Genomic DNA, 13,925 nt, shown 5'->3' with positions numbered 1-13,925 from the left:
CATGACCAGTGCACAGACAAAGAATTAATAAATAATGGCAAAATAAGAATATATGCCACAGGATAAATAACACTGGCAAAATGCACTGAATTAAATATTAGCTTCCAGTGTGTGTTTCAACAAAAGAAACCCCAAAGAAATTACATACAAACTCGGCCGTGGAATTCTGTTATGAAAATAATTAAAACTATGAGTAGCAAGCAGAGTCATAGTCAATATCCCATGCACTATTTATCATTAAAGTTTGAACTGTAAATAAATCACTGTAATAATTGTCACCTATGTGTGAAAAAGTTCTACTTTTTGCACAGGAGGACTTTAAAAACTCAATGCACCAACAGAAATTTACACAAAGTACGAAATGCACAAATATTAAGCACTCTATACATCTGTGGCACTCTGGCCGGACAAAGTCTCACCAGTCTTACCACAAACCATGAACAAAGTACGCCAGTGAAATGACTTCCACAAAAAAAGCATCAAGGCTCACTCTGCCTGCTTATTTAAAGTCTTGGCCACGTAAACTACTGCTGTACACAAGACACAAGCTTCCCATGCCACAGTATTATAATATGTACAGTTTTTTTAAGGTCCATGTAATTTATGCACATGTTGTTGTTGTGGTCTTCAGTCCAGAGACTGGTTTGATGCAGCTCTCCTTGCTACTCTATCCTGTGCAAGCTTTTTCATCTCCCAGTACCTACTGCAACCTACATCCTTCTGAATCTGCTTAGTGTATTCATCTCTTGGTCTCCCCCTACGATTTTTACCCTCCACACTGCCCTCCAATACTAAATTGGTGATCCCTTGATGCCTCAGAACATGTCCTACCAACCGATCCCTTCTTCTGGTCAAGTTGTGCCGCAAACTTCTCTTCTCCCCAATCCTATTCAATACTTCCTCATTAGTTATGTGATCTACCCATCTAATCTTGTGCATTCTTCTGTAGCATCACATTTCGAAAGCTTCTATTCTCTTCTTGTCCAAACTGTTTACCGTCCATGTTTCACTTCCATACATGGCTACACTCCATACAAATACTTTCAGAAATGACTTCCTGACACTTAAATCTATACTCGAAGTTAACAAATTTCTCTTCTTCAGAAACACTTTCCTTGCCATTGCCAGTCTACATTTTATATCCTCTCTACTTCGACCATCATCAGTTATTTTGCTCCCCAAATAGCAAAACTCCTTTACTATTTTAAGTGTCTCATTTCCTAATCTAATACCCTCAACATCACCCAACTTAATTTGACAACATTCCATTATCCTCGTTTTGCTTTTGTTGATGTTCATCTTATATCCTCCCTTCAAGACACTGTCCATTCCGTTCAACTGCTCTTCCAAGTCCTTTGCTGTCTCTGACAGACTTACAATGTCATCGGCGAACCTCAAAGTTTTTATTTCTTCTCCATGGATTTTAATACCTACTCCGAATTTTTCTTTTGTTTCCTTTACTGCTTGCTCAATATACAGATTGAATAACACCGGGGAGAGGCTACAACCCTGTCTTACTCCCTTCCCAACCACTGCTTCCCTTTCATGTCCCTCGACTCTTATAACTGCCATCTGGTTTCTGTACAAATTGTAAATAGCCTTTCACTCCCTGTATTTTACCCCTGCCACCTTTAGAATTTGAAAGAGAGTATTCCAATCAACATTGTCAAAAGCTTTCTCTAAGTCTACAAATGCTAGAAACGTAGGTTTGCCTTTCCTTAATCTTTCTTCTAAGATAAGTCGTAAGGTCAGTATTGCCTCACATGTTCCAGTATTTCTACGGAATCCAAACTCATCTTCCCCAAGGTTGGCTTCTACTAGTTTTTCCATTCGTCTGTAAAGAATTTGTGTTAGTATTTTGCAGCTGTGGCTTATTAAACTGATTGTTCGGTAATTTTCACATCTGTCAACACCTGCTTTCTTTGGGATTGGTATTATTATATTCTTCTTGAAGTCTGAGGGTATTTCGCCTGTTGCTCACCAGATGGTAGAGTTTTGTCAGGACTGGCTCTCCCAAGGCTGTCAGTAGTTCTAATGGAATGTTGTCTACTCCCGGGGCCTTGTTTCGACTCAGGTCTTTCAGTGCTCTATCAAACTCTTCACGCAGTATCGTATCTCCCATTTCATCTTCATCTACATCCTCTTTCATTTCCATAATATTGTCCTCAAGTACATCGCCCTTGTATAGACGCTCTATATACTCCTTCCACCTTTCTGCTTTCCCTTCTTTGCTTAGAACTGGGTTTCCATCTGAACTCTTGATGTTCATACAAGTGGTTCTCTTATCTCCAAAGGTATCTTTAATTTTCTTGGAGGCAGTATCTATCTTACCCCTAGTGAGATAAGCCTCTACATCCTTACATTTGTCCTCTAGCCATCCCTGCTTAGCCATTTTGCACTTCCTGTCGATCTCGTTTTTGAGATGTTTGTATTCCTTTTTGCCTGCTTCATTTACTGCATTTTTATATTTTCTCCTTTCATCAATTAAATTCAATGTTTCTTCTGTTACCCAAGGATTTCTACTAGCCCTCGTCTTTTTACCTACTTGATCCTCTGCTGCCTTCACTATTTCATCCTTCAAAGCTACCCATTCTTCTTCTATTGTATTTCTTTCCCCCGTTCCTGTCAATTGTTTCCTTATGCTCTCCCTGAAACTCTGTACAACCTCTGGTTCTTTCAGTTTATCCAGGTCCCATCTCCTTAAATTCCCACCTTTTTGCAGTTACTTCAGTTTTAATCTACAGGTCATAACCAATAGATTGTGGTCAGAGTCCACATCTGCCCCTGGAAATGTCTTACAATTTAAAACCTGGTTCCTAAATCTCTGTCTTACCATTATATAATCTATCTGATACCTTTTAGTATCTCCAGGGTTCTTCCATGTATACAACCTTCTATCATGATTCTTAAACCAAGTGTTAGCTATGATTAAGTTGTGCTCTGTGCAAAATTCTACCAGGCGACTTCCTCTTTCATTTCTTAGCCCCAATCCATATTCACCTACTATGTTTCCTTCTCTCCCTTTTCCTACACTCGAATTCCAGTCACCCATGACTATTAAATTTTCATCTCCCTTCAGTATCTGAATAATTTCTTTTATTTCATCATACATTTCTTCAATTTCTTCGTCATCTGCAGAGCTAGTTGGCATATAAACTTGTACTACTGCAGTAGGTGTGGGCTTCGTATCTATCTTGGCCACAATAATGCGTTCACTATGCTGTTTGTAGTAGCTTACCCACATTCCTATTTTCCTATTCCTTATTAAACCTACTCCTGCATTACCCCTATTTGACTTTGTGTTTATAACCCTGTAGTCACCTGACCAGAAGTCTTGTTCCTCCTGCCACCGAACTTCACTAATTCCCACTATATCTAACTTTAACCTATCCATTTCCCTTTTTAAATTTTCTAACCTACCTGGCCGATTAAGGGATCTGACATTCCACGCTCCGATCCGTAGAACGCCAGTTTTCTTTCTCCTGATAACAACATCCTCTTGAGTAGTCCCCGCCCGGAGATCCGAATGGGGGACTATTTTACCTCCGGAATATTTTACCCAAGAGGACGCCATCATCATGTAATCATACAGTAAAGCTGCATGCCCTCGGGAAAAATTACGGCCGTAGTTTCCCCTTGCTTTCATCCGTTCGCAGTACCAGCACAGCAAGGCCGTTTTGGTTATTGTTACAAGGCCAAATCAGTCAATTATCCAGACTGTTGCCCTTGCAACTACTGAAAAGGCTGCTGCCCCTCTTCAGGAACCACATGTTTGTCTGGCCTCTCAACAGATACCCCTCCGTTGTGGTTGCACCTACGGTACGGCTATCTGTATCGCTGAGGCACGCAAGCCTCCCCACCAACGGCAAGGTCCATGGTTCATGGGAGGATGTACACTTAAAATGTAATCACAATTATGTGGTTACAAAATGAGATAATTAGGGGTGGGTTAAGCATGTTATGGTTAAATTAAACATGCCATGTTTCAAGCTTTGTTTGATCATTTAGTAGATCACTTGGGAATGTGCACTTATTGCAGTAAATTTCTATTTTTTCAACAAGACTCTACTACCTTTATGAGCCAAGTGCAATTTTTGTTGGCTTTTTGCTATGCATGTCCGTTTATTTCTGTCCATGCTAATATCAAATGGAAAACCAACTCTGTCTGTTATGCTTTCAAAATTAAACCACTGAATCGATTTCGATGCAATTTGGTATAGAGATAGCTTGGATGCTGAGGAAGAACATAGGCTACTTCAGAAACTGTGTGGTACATGTTTATTGATCTGAAGGGTATAACACTAAACATGGAACAATAATGCCTCTCTGAGAAAGCTATTTACTCTTTGACTTTTGAACTTTATATTTGTGAAAATGGTTTATTCTTCGATATGTTCTACGATTCAATGTAATGAATATAGTGCTTATACAGTCCTCGACGTGTTAATTCATACTTCTATATTAATATCAATCACAAGGCATTGCATTTTAGCTTCTCAAGCATCATGCACCTTGTAGCTCTAAACTGCGAAGTGGTTTGGCTGAGCCATTTCTAGTCTTGTGGTTAGCATTGTAGACTCTTAACTATGGGGCATCTAGTTTGATTGCCAGCCAGATCGTATATTTCTGCTCGTCACTGTGTGTGGTGTATGTGTGTGTGTGTGTGTATGTGTGTGTGTGTTTTGTCCTCATAAGCATTTTATCATCATTGATGTTCAAATCGTCGAAATGTCGTCAAATGAGTACTTCCACAAAGCTCCTGAACATTCCATGCAGGGCCTCCTGACCAATAATGCCATACACAAATTTAATTTCATTTTATTTTACTGATATGCAAGCGCAGTCGCAATAGTCTTCAGTAACATGTAAGCTGGATCTGTTTAGGTTTCTTAAGTGAGGAAGATCCATGTGCTCACAGAATCTTGTATGGAAATTTCTTCTGTTTATCCTATTCATGTCTTTGGTCATGAACTGTAGCTAAGCTTGTATATTTCTGATTGATTATACGCTTTTGCTTTTATTTTTGAAGTAGTTGTTGTTATATTGTTACTTGTATTACATTCAGTTTTAACACTGATTCTTTGGATAGATTTGTTACTTAATATAAAAGTCTTTGTATCACCTGAAGGTAAGTATATTGGCTGGTCATAGTGTCTCTCCGTAATTTTTTCACGTGAATTTTTTTCTTTAATAGAATAAAACTGAGTGTCCCTAACTGTAAATTACATGTAAACATATGACTTGGAAACAGTAATATCTAAATAAGTTGTTATTTTGCACAGGGCAGGCGCAGCTACCAAAATACATCAATATAAATTTAAGAATGACAAATATTATGAGAAGGAAAGTTACCACTGATCATATACCGGAGATGCTGAGTCACAGATAGGCACAACAAAAAGACTCTCACAATTATAGCTTTCGGCCATTAAGGCCTTTGTCAACAACACACACACACACACACACACACACACACACACACACAAATGCAACTCACGACTGCAGCTTCGGGCAACTGAAACCACACTGTGAGCAGCAGCACCAGTGCATGAATGGGAGTGGTGACTGGATGGGGGTAAGGATGAGGCTGGGGCGGGGAGGAGGAGTGATAGTATGGTGGGAGTGATGGACAGTGAAGTGGTGCACGTTAGATGGCAGGCAGGGGAGAGGTGGTGAGGCGAAGGCGGGGGGGGGGGGGGGGTGAAACGGAGAGAAATAAAAAGACAGGGTGTGGTGGTGGAATGATGGCTGTTTAGTGCTGGAATGGGAACAGGCAAGGGACTGGATGGGTGAGAAAAGTGAATAGCTAAGGTTGAGGCCAGGAGGGTTATGGAAAGATGGGACGTATCACAAGGAAAGTAGTTCCCAAAAGCTGGTGTTGGTGGAAGGATCCATATGGCACAGGCTGTGAATCAGTCATTGAAATGAAGGATATCATGTTCAGCAGTGTGTTCAGCAACAGGGTGATCCACTAGTTTCTTGGCCACAGTGGCCATTCATGCGGACAGACAGCTTGTTGGTTGTCATGCCTACATAGAATTCAGCACAGTGATTGCAGCTAAGTTTGTAGACCACACAAATAGGTGATGTTAGTGAACAGACTGGAGTAGGAGGTGGTGGGAGGATGTATGGGACAGGTCTTGCATCTAGGTATATTAGAGGGATATGAGTCATGAGGTAAGTAATTGAGAGCAGGGTTGTGTAAGGATGGACTAGTACATTGTGTAGGTTCGGTGAATGATGGAATACCACAGACGTGAGAAGAGAAGTGGCCAGGACATTTCTCATTTCAGGCCACAGCAAGAGTTAATCAAAACCCTGGCGGAGAAAGTAATTTGGTTGCTCCAGTCCTGGGTGGTACTGAGTTGCGAGGGAAATGCTCCTCTATGGTGGGACTTTGGGAGGTGGTGGGAGACTGGAAAGATAAGGCATGAGAAATTTGTTTTTGTACAAGGTTGGGAGGGTAATTATGGTAATTGAAGGCTTCCATGAGACCCTCAGTATATTTCGAGAGGGACTGCTTGTCACTGCAGATGCGATGACCATGGGTGGCTAGGCTGTACAGAAGGGACTTCTTTGTATGGAACGAGTGGCTGCTGTAAAAAATGGAGGTATTGCTAGTGGTTAGTAGATTTGATATTGACAGAGGTACTGATGTAGCCATCTTTGAGTGGAGGTCAACATGTAAGATGGTGGCTTGTTGGGTTGAGTAGGATGAGGTGAAGCAAATGGCAGAGAAGTTGTTGGGGTTCTGGAGGAATGTGGATTGGGTGTCCTCAGCTTCGATCCAGATAGCAAAGATGTAATCAGTAATCCGAACCAGGTGAGGAGTTTAGGATTCTGGGTGTTTAGAAAGGATTTCTCTAGGTTGCTCATGTATAGGTTGGCATAGGATGGTGCCATGCAGGTGCCCATATGCGCATAGTCGTACCCAGATTTGTTTGTAGGTAATGCCTTCAAAGAGAAGTAATTGTCAGTGAGGATATAGTTGGTCATGGCAATTAGGAAGGAGGTTGTTGGATTGTAATCCGTCAGGTGTTGGGAAAGTTGGTGTTCAATAGTGGTAAGGCTATGGGCATTAGGAATGTTAGTGTACAGGGAGATGACATCAATAGTGATGAGCAGGGCACCATGTGGTAAAGGGACAAGAACTATGGAGAGTTGGTGGAGGAAATGGTTGGTATCTTTTATATAGGAGGGAAGGTTCTGGATAATAGATTGAAGGTGTTGGTCTACGAGAGCAGAGATTCTCTCAGTGGGGTCATAGTAACTGTCCACAATGGGGCATCCTGGGTGGTTAAGTTTATGGACTTTACGATGCATTTAGAAGGTAGGAGTGTGGGACCAGTAGGAGTGAGCAGAGAGATGGACTGCTGGTAGAGTTTATGGGATGGGCCTAAGGATTTGAGTAGTGACTGCATATCCTGCTGCATTACTGGAATGGGGTCACTGTGGTAATGTTTGTAGTTGGAAGTATCTGACAGCTGGTAATATATAAAAGGAAATGTTATCAGCAAAAGTCTAGAAAATTTTTAACCAATTTACTTGGAATTTTTACATGATACTCTAATAAAAATTTGGATGGACATAGACTATAATTTTTTTTTAAACAGCAATGTACGAGTTTTCTGTTAAAATTTACTGCAAAGAAGAAAATGTGCTGTGCAGTGTAAATGTGTGGTTTTGTTTTCTTTCTCAGTCAGTTTTAACAACAATAGCAGGGTATTTAAATGATTAGACAGATTGTTTCTCCCATATTTAATGTTTCTCCTTAACAAAACATAAATTGTACACACAACAATGTGCTGTTTTGTTTTCTTCCTCAAAGTTGGCTTTAACAGCAAATCTGTAGGCTAGGGAAGACGTACTTATGCCTTAATGGCTTATGGTTAGAATACTACTATGCAGTCAGAATTGTCTGAAAATTTGTATTGCTACCCATTTGCCAATTAAAACTGTGTGAAACAATATCATAGAAATTACTATCCTCACAGATACAGCAACTGCAGAGCTCTCTCTATATTTTGTATACTAATAATCCCTAACCGATTTACCCATATTGTTTGAGTGAATCGAGGTTTTGTTTACAGTAACATGCTGTTCAGCATGTAACTATATTTACAAATTAATTTGTGATGTGAATGTATAATGACGCATTCGAAATCATTGGGATTTATTGTGCAACATGATCCATGGAACATGAAATTAACTAACTAACTAAAGAAGGTCAACGTCAGACATTCGAATATGTTTGAATTGATTTACGATTAGAGAGTTTTTAAAATGGTCAGTTATATGTGCTCTTTCATCAACTCTTACCAAAAACTAACCATTATATGTCCTGTGAAAATCTACTTATATGTTTTCTTCATCACAGTTAGTTTTAACTATGATAGCTGGGCATTTAAACAATTAGACAATTTTTTTGCATTGTCATTTATATTCCTTTTGCAAACTGACAGTTCATAAAACCAGTCCATATTGTTACCACATAGTTTCCAAAAAACAAAAAAATGTTATATATTTTGACATTTTGTAATTTAATTGGTTAAGGGAAATTTTAAAACCCTTAAAAATGGAAAAAAAATTACAAAAAAACGAAAATGTAGGTGTCTTTTTCCATCATATTTTGCATGATTTATTACTATTCTGAGTTCAAATTGGATTAAGTGATAGTTCAAAGCCAGACTTTGTGTCCTGACACAATTCCCATGTTACCTCAAATTGGGATGTATATCCAGTTCTTGTTTAGCAAAATAAATGTGTGGCACAATTGGAGTGACAGGAGGGATTGGTTGATAGACTTATTTTGAGACAGCAAAGAATAATCAGTTTGCTCATGGAGGGAAATGTGGGGTTAAAAAATTGTGGAAGAAGACTGAGGCTTGATTACGGTAAGCAGCTTCAAGTGGGTGCAGATCATAGACATGCTGAGACTTGCACAATGTAGACTAGCATGAAGAGCTTGCATCGAACCAGTCGTCAGAGTGAAGACCACAACAACATTGGTATACTATCCATTAGTCAGCAATTGTACATCAGCATGGGTTTATAGTAGAAGAAGCCCATTTTAGGTCAATTATCTAGAAAATGAGACTGTCAAACAGACCTGTTTGGCCCAAAGCTTTCTTTGCCAGTCTGTTTGTTGTGCCTATCTGTGACTCAGCACCTCTGCTATATGGTGAGTAGCAACTATCCTTGTCATAATATTGTCATCATTCCATCCTGGATTTTCCATTGGTTGATTTTGTTTAATATTCCACTTAGGGCATTCCATTACCATATTCACATTTTTTCCCTTATGACAAAACATCTTTTAGAATATACACAGAAAGCTGTGGTGCTACATAAACTCAAACAGATCAATATTTTCCATCCAGTTTATTGTACATCAGTCAGTTTTAGAAACTGAAGACAACTGGCAGATATTTGAATTATCAAGTTACGTATTTAAAAATGCTGATTCATATCCACTATCCCTCCCTCTCCCCACTACAGCCTCCTCTTTACCTCCACCTGGCCTCTCCCATAATGCGCTAATGCTTGTAATCTGGCTTCAATGCCAGAGACAATGGTCGTGTGTGTGTGTGTGTGTGTGTGTGTGTGTGTGTGTGTGTGTGTGTGTGTGTGTGTGTGTGTGAGTTTGTTTGTTTGTTTGTTTGTTTGTTTGTTGAGTACTTTCCCAATAAAGGCCATGTTGGCCAAAAGCTCATTTTGTGACAGTCTCTTGTTGTGCCTATCTGCAACTCTGCATCTCCTCTATATGGTGAGCAGCAAATTGTCACATTCTGTCGAGGATTTTCCATTGTTTAATTTTTTGATTGTATGATTCATGCCACTCTTTATTTCTTTTCCTCCTTTTTTTCTTTGTTTTCTTATGTTTACTTCTCACTCTGTCCCTACTATCAAACGCAGTTGTTATCAATGTTCATCTTACTCTCTCTCTTGCATTTTCCTTCCTGTTTGCCTCCTACTGTTACACTGTACCACATTGTCCACCTGTCGTAGCCTCACCACAGCACGTCAGTTTCAGCATTGGTGATGCTATAATGTGTAGTACTTGGAAAACATTGTCTGGAATTCCAGTTCTGTATGACCTCCCACTTGCACTGCTCATAGAGGTTGGTCTGAAGTCCATCATGAATACTTCAACATTTCTTATCCAGAGATAGCCTGGTGTGAAGTTTCATTTAAATTGTGTTATTTTGTTTACTCCATAATTTAGCATTAATAGAGTCTAATGAAGCAAATACAAGCATCACCTGTACTCATAGCGAAATTAATTTTATTTCCCCTCACTGTGACTGATCACTGTTCACACATCAGTGCAAATAAAAAAAAATCTTTTCGATAATCTTATTGTTTAAATTAACTGAAGGTTGTCTGTAATAAATCTCTGCTCATTGGTAATTGTGTCTGTGGAATAGCAATAGCCAGTTGCTCCCTACAAATTTCATGACACCGGAAAAGTTTATAACTAGTATTAATGAATGAATTTGGTAGCTACACTCTTCATATTTATCAAGATTTTTCTTCATCTTTCTCACTGCTTAATAAATTACATTTATCATCTTAGATGTCAAACACAATAAAATTGGCAAGAGTAAGTGGGTAGATGAGTAAAAGTACTAATTTTAATAATTTAAAGTGAACTACAGGTACTGGTAGATAGTATCATTCTAACACTTATTCCATAATTTTCTTTCAGTTTAGCAAGCCTGAGATCAAGGATCAATCTGTTGATTTGCTACTTAGTGGGAATCTCAGTTTGGAATCCAGCCACCCTAATAGACATTATTTTTTCTTGCTTGCTTGACTTAAAGGTATAAAGTTTTCTAGATGCCAGTTATGCCACATCTGAAAGACTGTTTGTTTCTTACTATTATTCCAGAAACAACCATATTTGTGTGTGTGACAATAGTATTTACTAAATAGCAGCAGCCTGTATGGCACAGAGAAATGGACACCAACTAGCTTAGTTTTTAAACTGAAGAACTATATTTCAGTCTGTATGTTACATTGCTTATTCAACATTGTTGTTTTAAGACTGATCTTTTACAGTCTTAATTGTCTGTAATTTTATCAAGTATCATTGTCATTGATGATTACCCTAAATCACATATATATATTGATTCACAATGAGAATGTTCAGAAAACCCTGGTTGAGAATAACAAATTATTTAGTAACTCCTTTATTTCTAAATAATTCGTTGATTCACAATGATAATTATTTGTGAAGCAAATGAAATTAATTTTTTTTGAAAAGTGAAAATGGTGTTCTTTTGTTTACAGGATTGTTCAGTCAGGCGAACCGTGTCCGATGTGTTCAGAAAATATAGATCCTAACGATCTTACAAGGATACAGAGTGCAGAACTGTATCTCTTCCCACAAGGACAAGAATGAAGATATAAATCCAGTCCTTCTACAATAATAATGAAATTGCCGTAAAACATTTAGCACCAAGAAAACTCAGTAAAACAAGAAATGGAATCAGTTTCAGCAGGAACACCACTACGCTTACTGAAACTGGAGGTTTCATCACCAAAAATGCCTTCTTTAGATGAAAATAGGAAATAAAAGAAAAAATGATGTGAAGGGAGATATGTGAGAAAGCACCTGATAATTGGAGAGCATCCATCAGTCATTTGCAAAAATGTTCTGAATATTAGGAAATGTCTTTCTGTGGACTATTTTCTCTTATCTTCTGCATACTTTAGTTTCTCGTGTTCCCAAATGAAGAATTTCTGCCACCACTGGGTAAAATTTTAGTAATGTGTTTTACGTTTGTAACAATTGGCACCAAAATTGCTCCTGTGAAACATGCAATTTCTCTATCTATACTTTCTGAAATTTGTAGCTTTTATTCGTGATTTTATTGTGTACACACAGTTGTTACATATACTTTGCTTTAAAAGTTTGATTCCGTCCCTTATTTTATAATAAAAATAACTTATTTAACTAGATGTTGTCCAGAATATGAAGCAATAAAATTTTGGTTCATATTAATTGCTTTGTACTTTAAAATTTTGAATGCTACCTTACAAAGATTTGTACTAAAAATAACAGAATGTGGTATTGAGTACTTTATTAGAAGAAGAAGAGGTATAGGAGTAGGAGGAAAATGCTTAGTCTGCATTATTCTGTCTCCTATTTGCTATATTATTGTTTATGTTTGTACAAATACTTCAGCAAACATTGTTTGCAACTTGGCAAGACATTCATTCACGCTGCCTGTGTCATTTATGCATAATGCCAGACATGAACTGGAAACTGCTTCCAACTAAACTCTGCCTTTTTACCAAGGCAACATGTACTCCCTTCAGTTGCTATCCATGTTATGTTAAGATATTTCTGGTCCCCTAATATGCATATTCAACAACTTTATTTTAGTTGCCATTTAAGTTCTGCTTTACCATATTATTGATCAGATTAGACTGGATACACTGTTTGTTTGATAGATCTAAAGCATGGATATCCTCAGGTTTGTGGATCATGTCAGAGAAACAAAAACACACAATGTATATTTACAAAAGAACTAATATGCTAATGATGTGAAATACGTCAAATTTTAAACAATGGAAAATCCAAGATGGAATACTGACAGTATTACGGAAAGGATAGATTGCTATTCACCATTACAGATAAAACACAGCAAAGAAGAGAAAAAGGATGGACACTAATTAGAGTAATGTGCTAGAGGATAGTAACAAAGGAAAACAGCACTGGATTACAGTGTATCAATTCCACAATACTGTCTTACATTTGAAACATATTTTCATTTACAAATTAATACCAGAATTGTCACAAATATGTTACTAAAGTGTATCAGGTAATTAAAACACTATTGTTGCCAAGTACCTTTAAAACATGCACTGAAGTTGTGAAGAAGACACACATTATAGAGATGCCATAATGTGATATTACTGTATTAATGATACATGCATAAATTGGTGCTCCCAATAAATTTTAATTGTTACAGTTGATCACTCATATATCCTATGGGCCTCTCTCAGACTGTAGTTTAGTAACGATAAACATTTCCTTGTTGGTATTGGAAAATAAATGTTCCTTAATGGAGGACACCTTTCTGGACTAAGGTTAGGATTTTTAGCCTTTATGTAGATTAGTTTTATTCCTAGTATTGATTGACAACAGAGAGATTTATTATTTATGATATATTTTATTAAGAAATAAATATACTGGAAAAAATTTTAGACATGACATTCTTAGATTCACACCACAAATAATTCTTATTACACACTGTCAGAATTTGAACACTTAAAGCTTCACTTGATGAGTTACCCCAAAATATTATGTTGTAAAACATTACAGAACAAAAGTAAGTATATGTATGTCGTCTCCTCCTTTATTTTTGCACCACCTGAGTCTTAACAACATTTACATTATCAGTACACCTGCCCTCATCATTAATCCATTGAGTGGATTTGTTCTGAGATTGGCACACCACCCCAAATCGCAGAAGATGCATGCTAATGTGTGCAGCTGTCTGGGTGGGTCACTTTCTGAACTGCATCTAGTTCCTTTTTGAAGTGTAATGACAATGAATTGGCTAAAAACAATTCATTAACAGCCATGAAAATGTCATTAACAGCTCTCTCCAAACCCATTTGTTTTCTTATCACAATGTTTTTGTCATTTGCAAACAAAACGGACTTAGTATCTAGTATTGTTACTGATGCATCAATATCACCACATGCAACTAACCTTCTGTTGGATGATGTCTGATTGACAAGTACAGAACTCTTTCCTTTTGACACAGTGCTTGAACCATTTTGTAGAACTTTTTTTTAAATGCCATAATAAGTATTTTCTGTTTACTTGTGTCCACAGACTTGCAGTATTTCAGAACAACATGTACTACCTAAACTTCTATTGGCTTTGGCTTTGGCTTTATTTATTTTGG

At 37.8% G+C, this 13,925-nt stretch overlaps 1 protein-coding gene across 1 annotated transcript in view; it reads left to right on the top strand.

Annotated features, from left to right (window-relative positions):
- The window catches only part of LOC126473900 (WD repeat-containing protein 19), a 301,274-nt gene extending 288,258 nt beyond the window's left edge, over positions 1-13,016 (top strand). The window contains exon 25 of the mRNA XM_050101244.1: positions 11,293-13,016. Coding sequence (XP_049957201.1) covers positions 11,293-11,404 — 112 coding nt within the window. The 3' untranslated portion in view covers positions 11,405-13,016. The remainder of the gene's footprint in view (positions 1-11,292) is intronic.
- Positions 13,017-13,925: the final 909 nt, after the last annotated feature.

This window comes from Schistocerca serialis, chromosome 4 (assembly GCF_023864345.2).
Source record: "Schistocerca serialis cubense isolate TAMUIC-IGC-003099 chromosome 4, iqSchSeri2.2, whole genome shotgun sequence".
Taxonomy (NCBI): domain Eukaryota; kingdom Metazoa; phylum Arthropoda; class Insecta; order Orthoptera; family Acrididae; genus Schistocerca; species Schistocerca serialis.
Note: the sequence above shows the minus strand (reverse complement) of the source record. Positions and strands in the feature narration are given on the sequence as shown.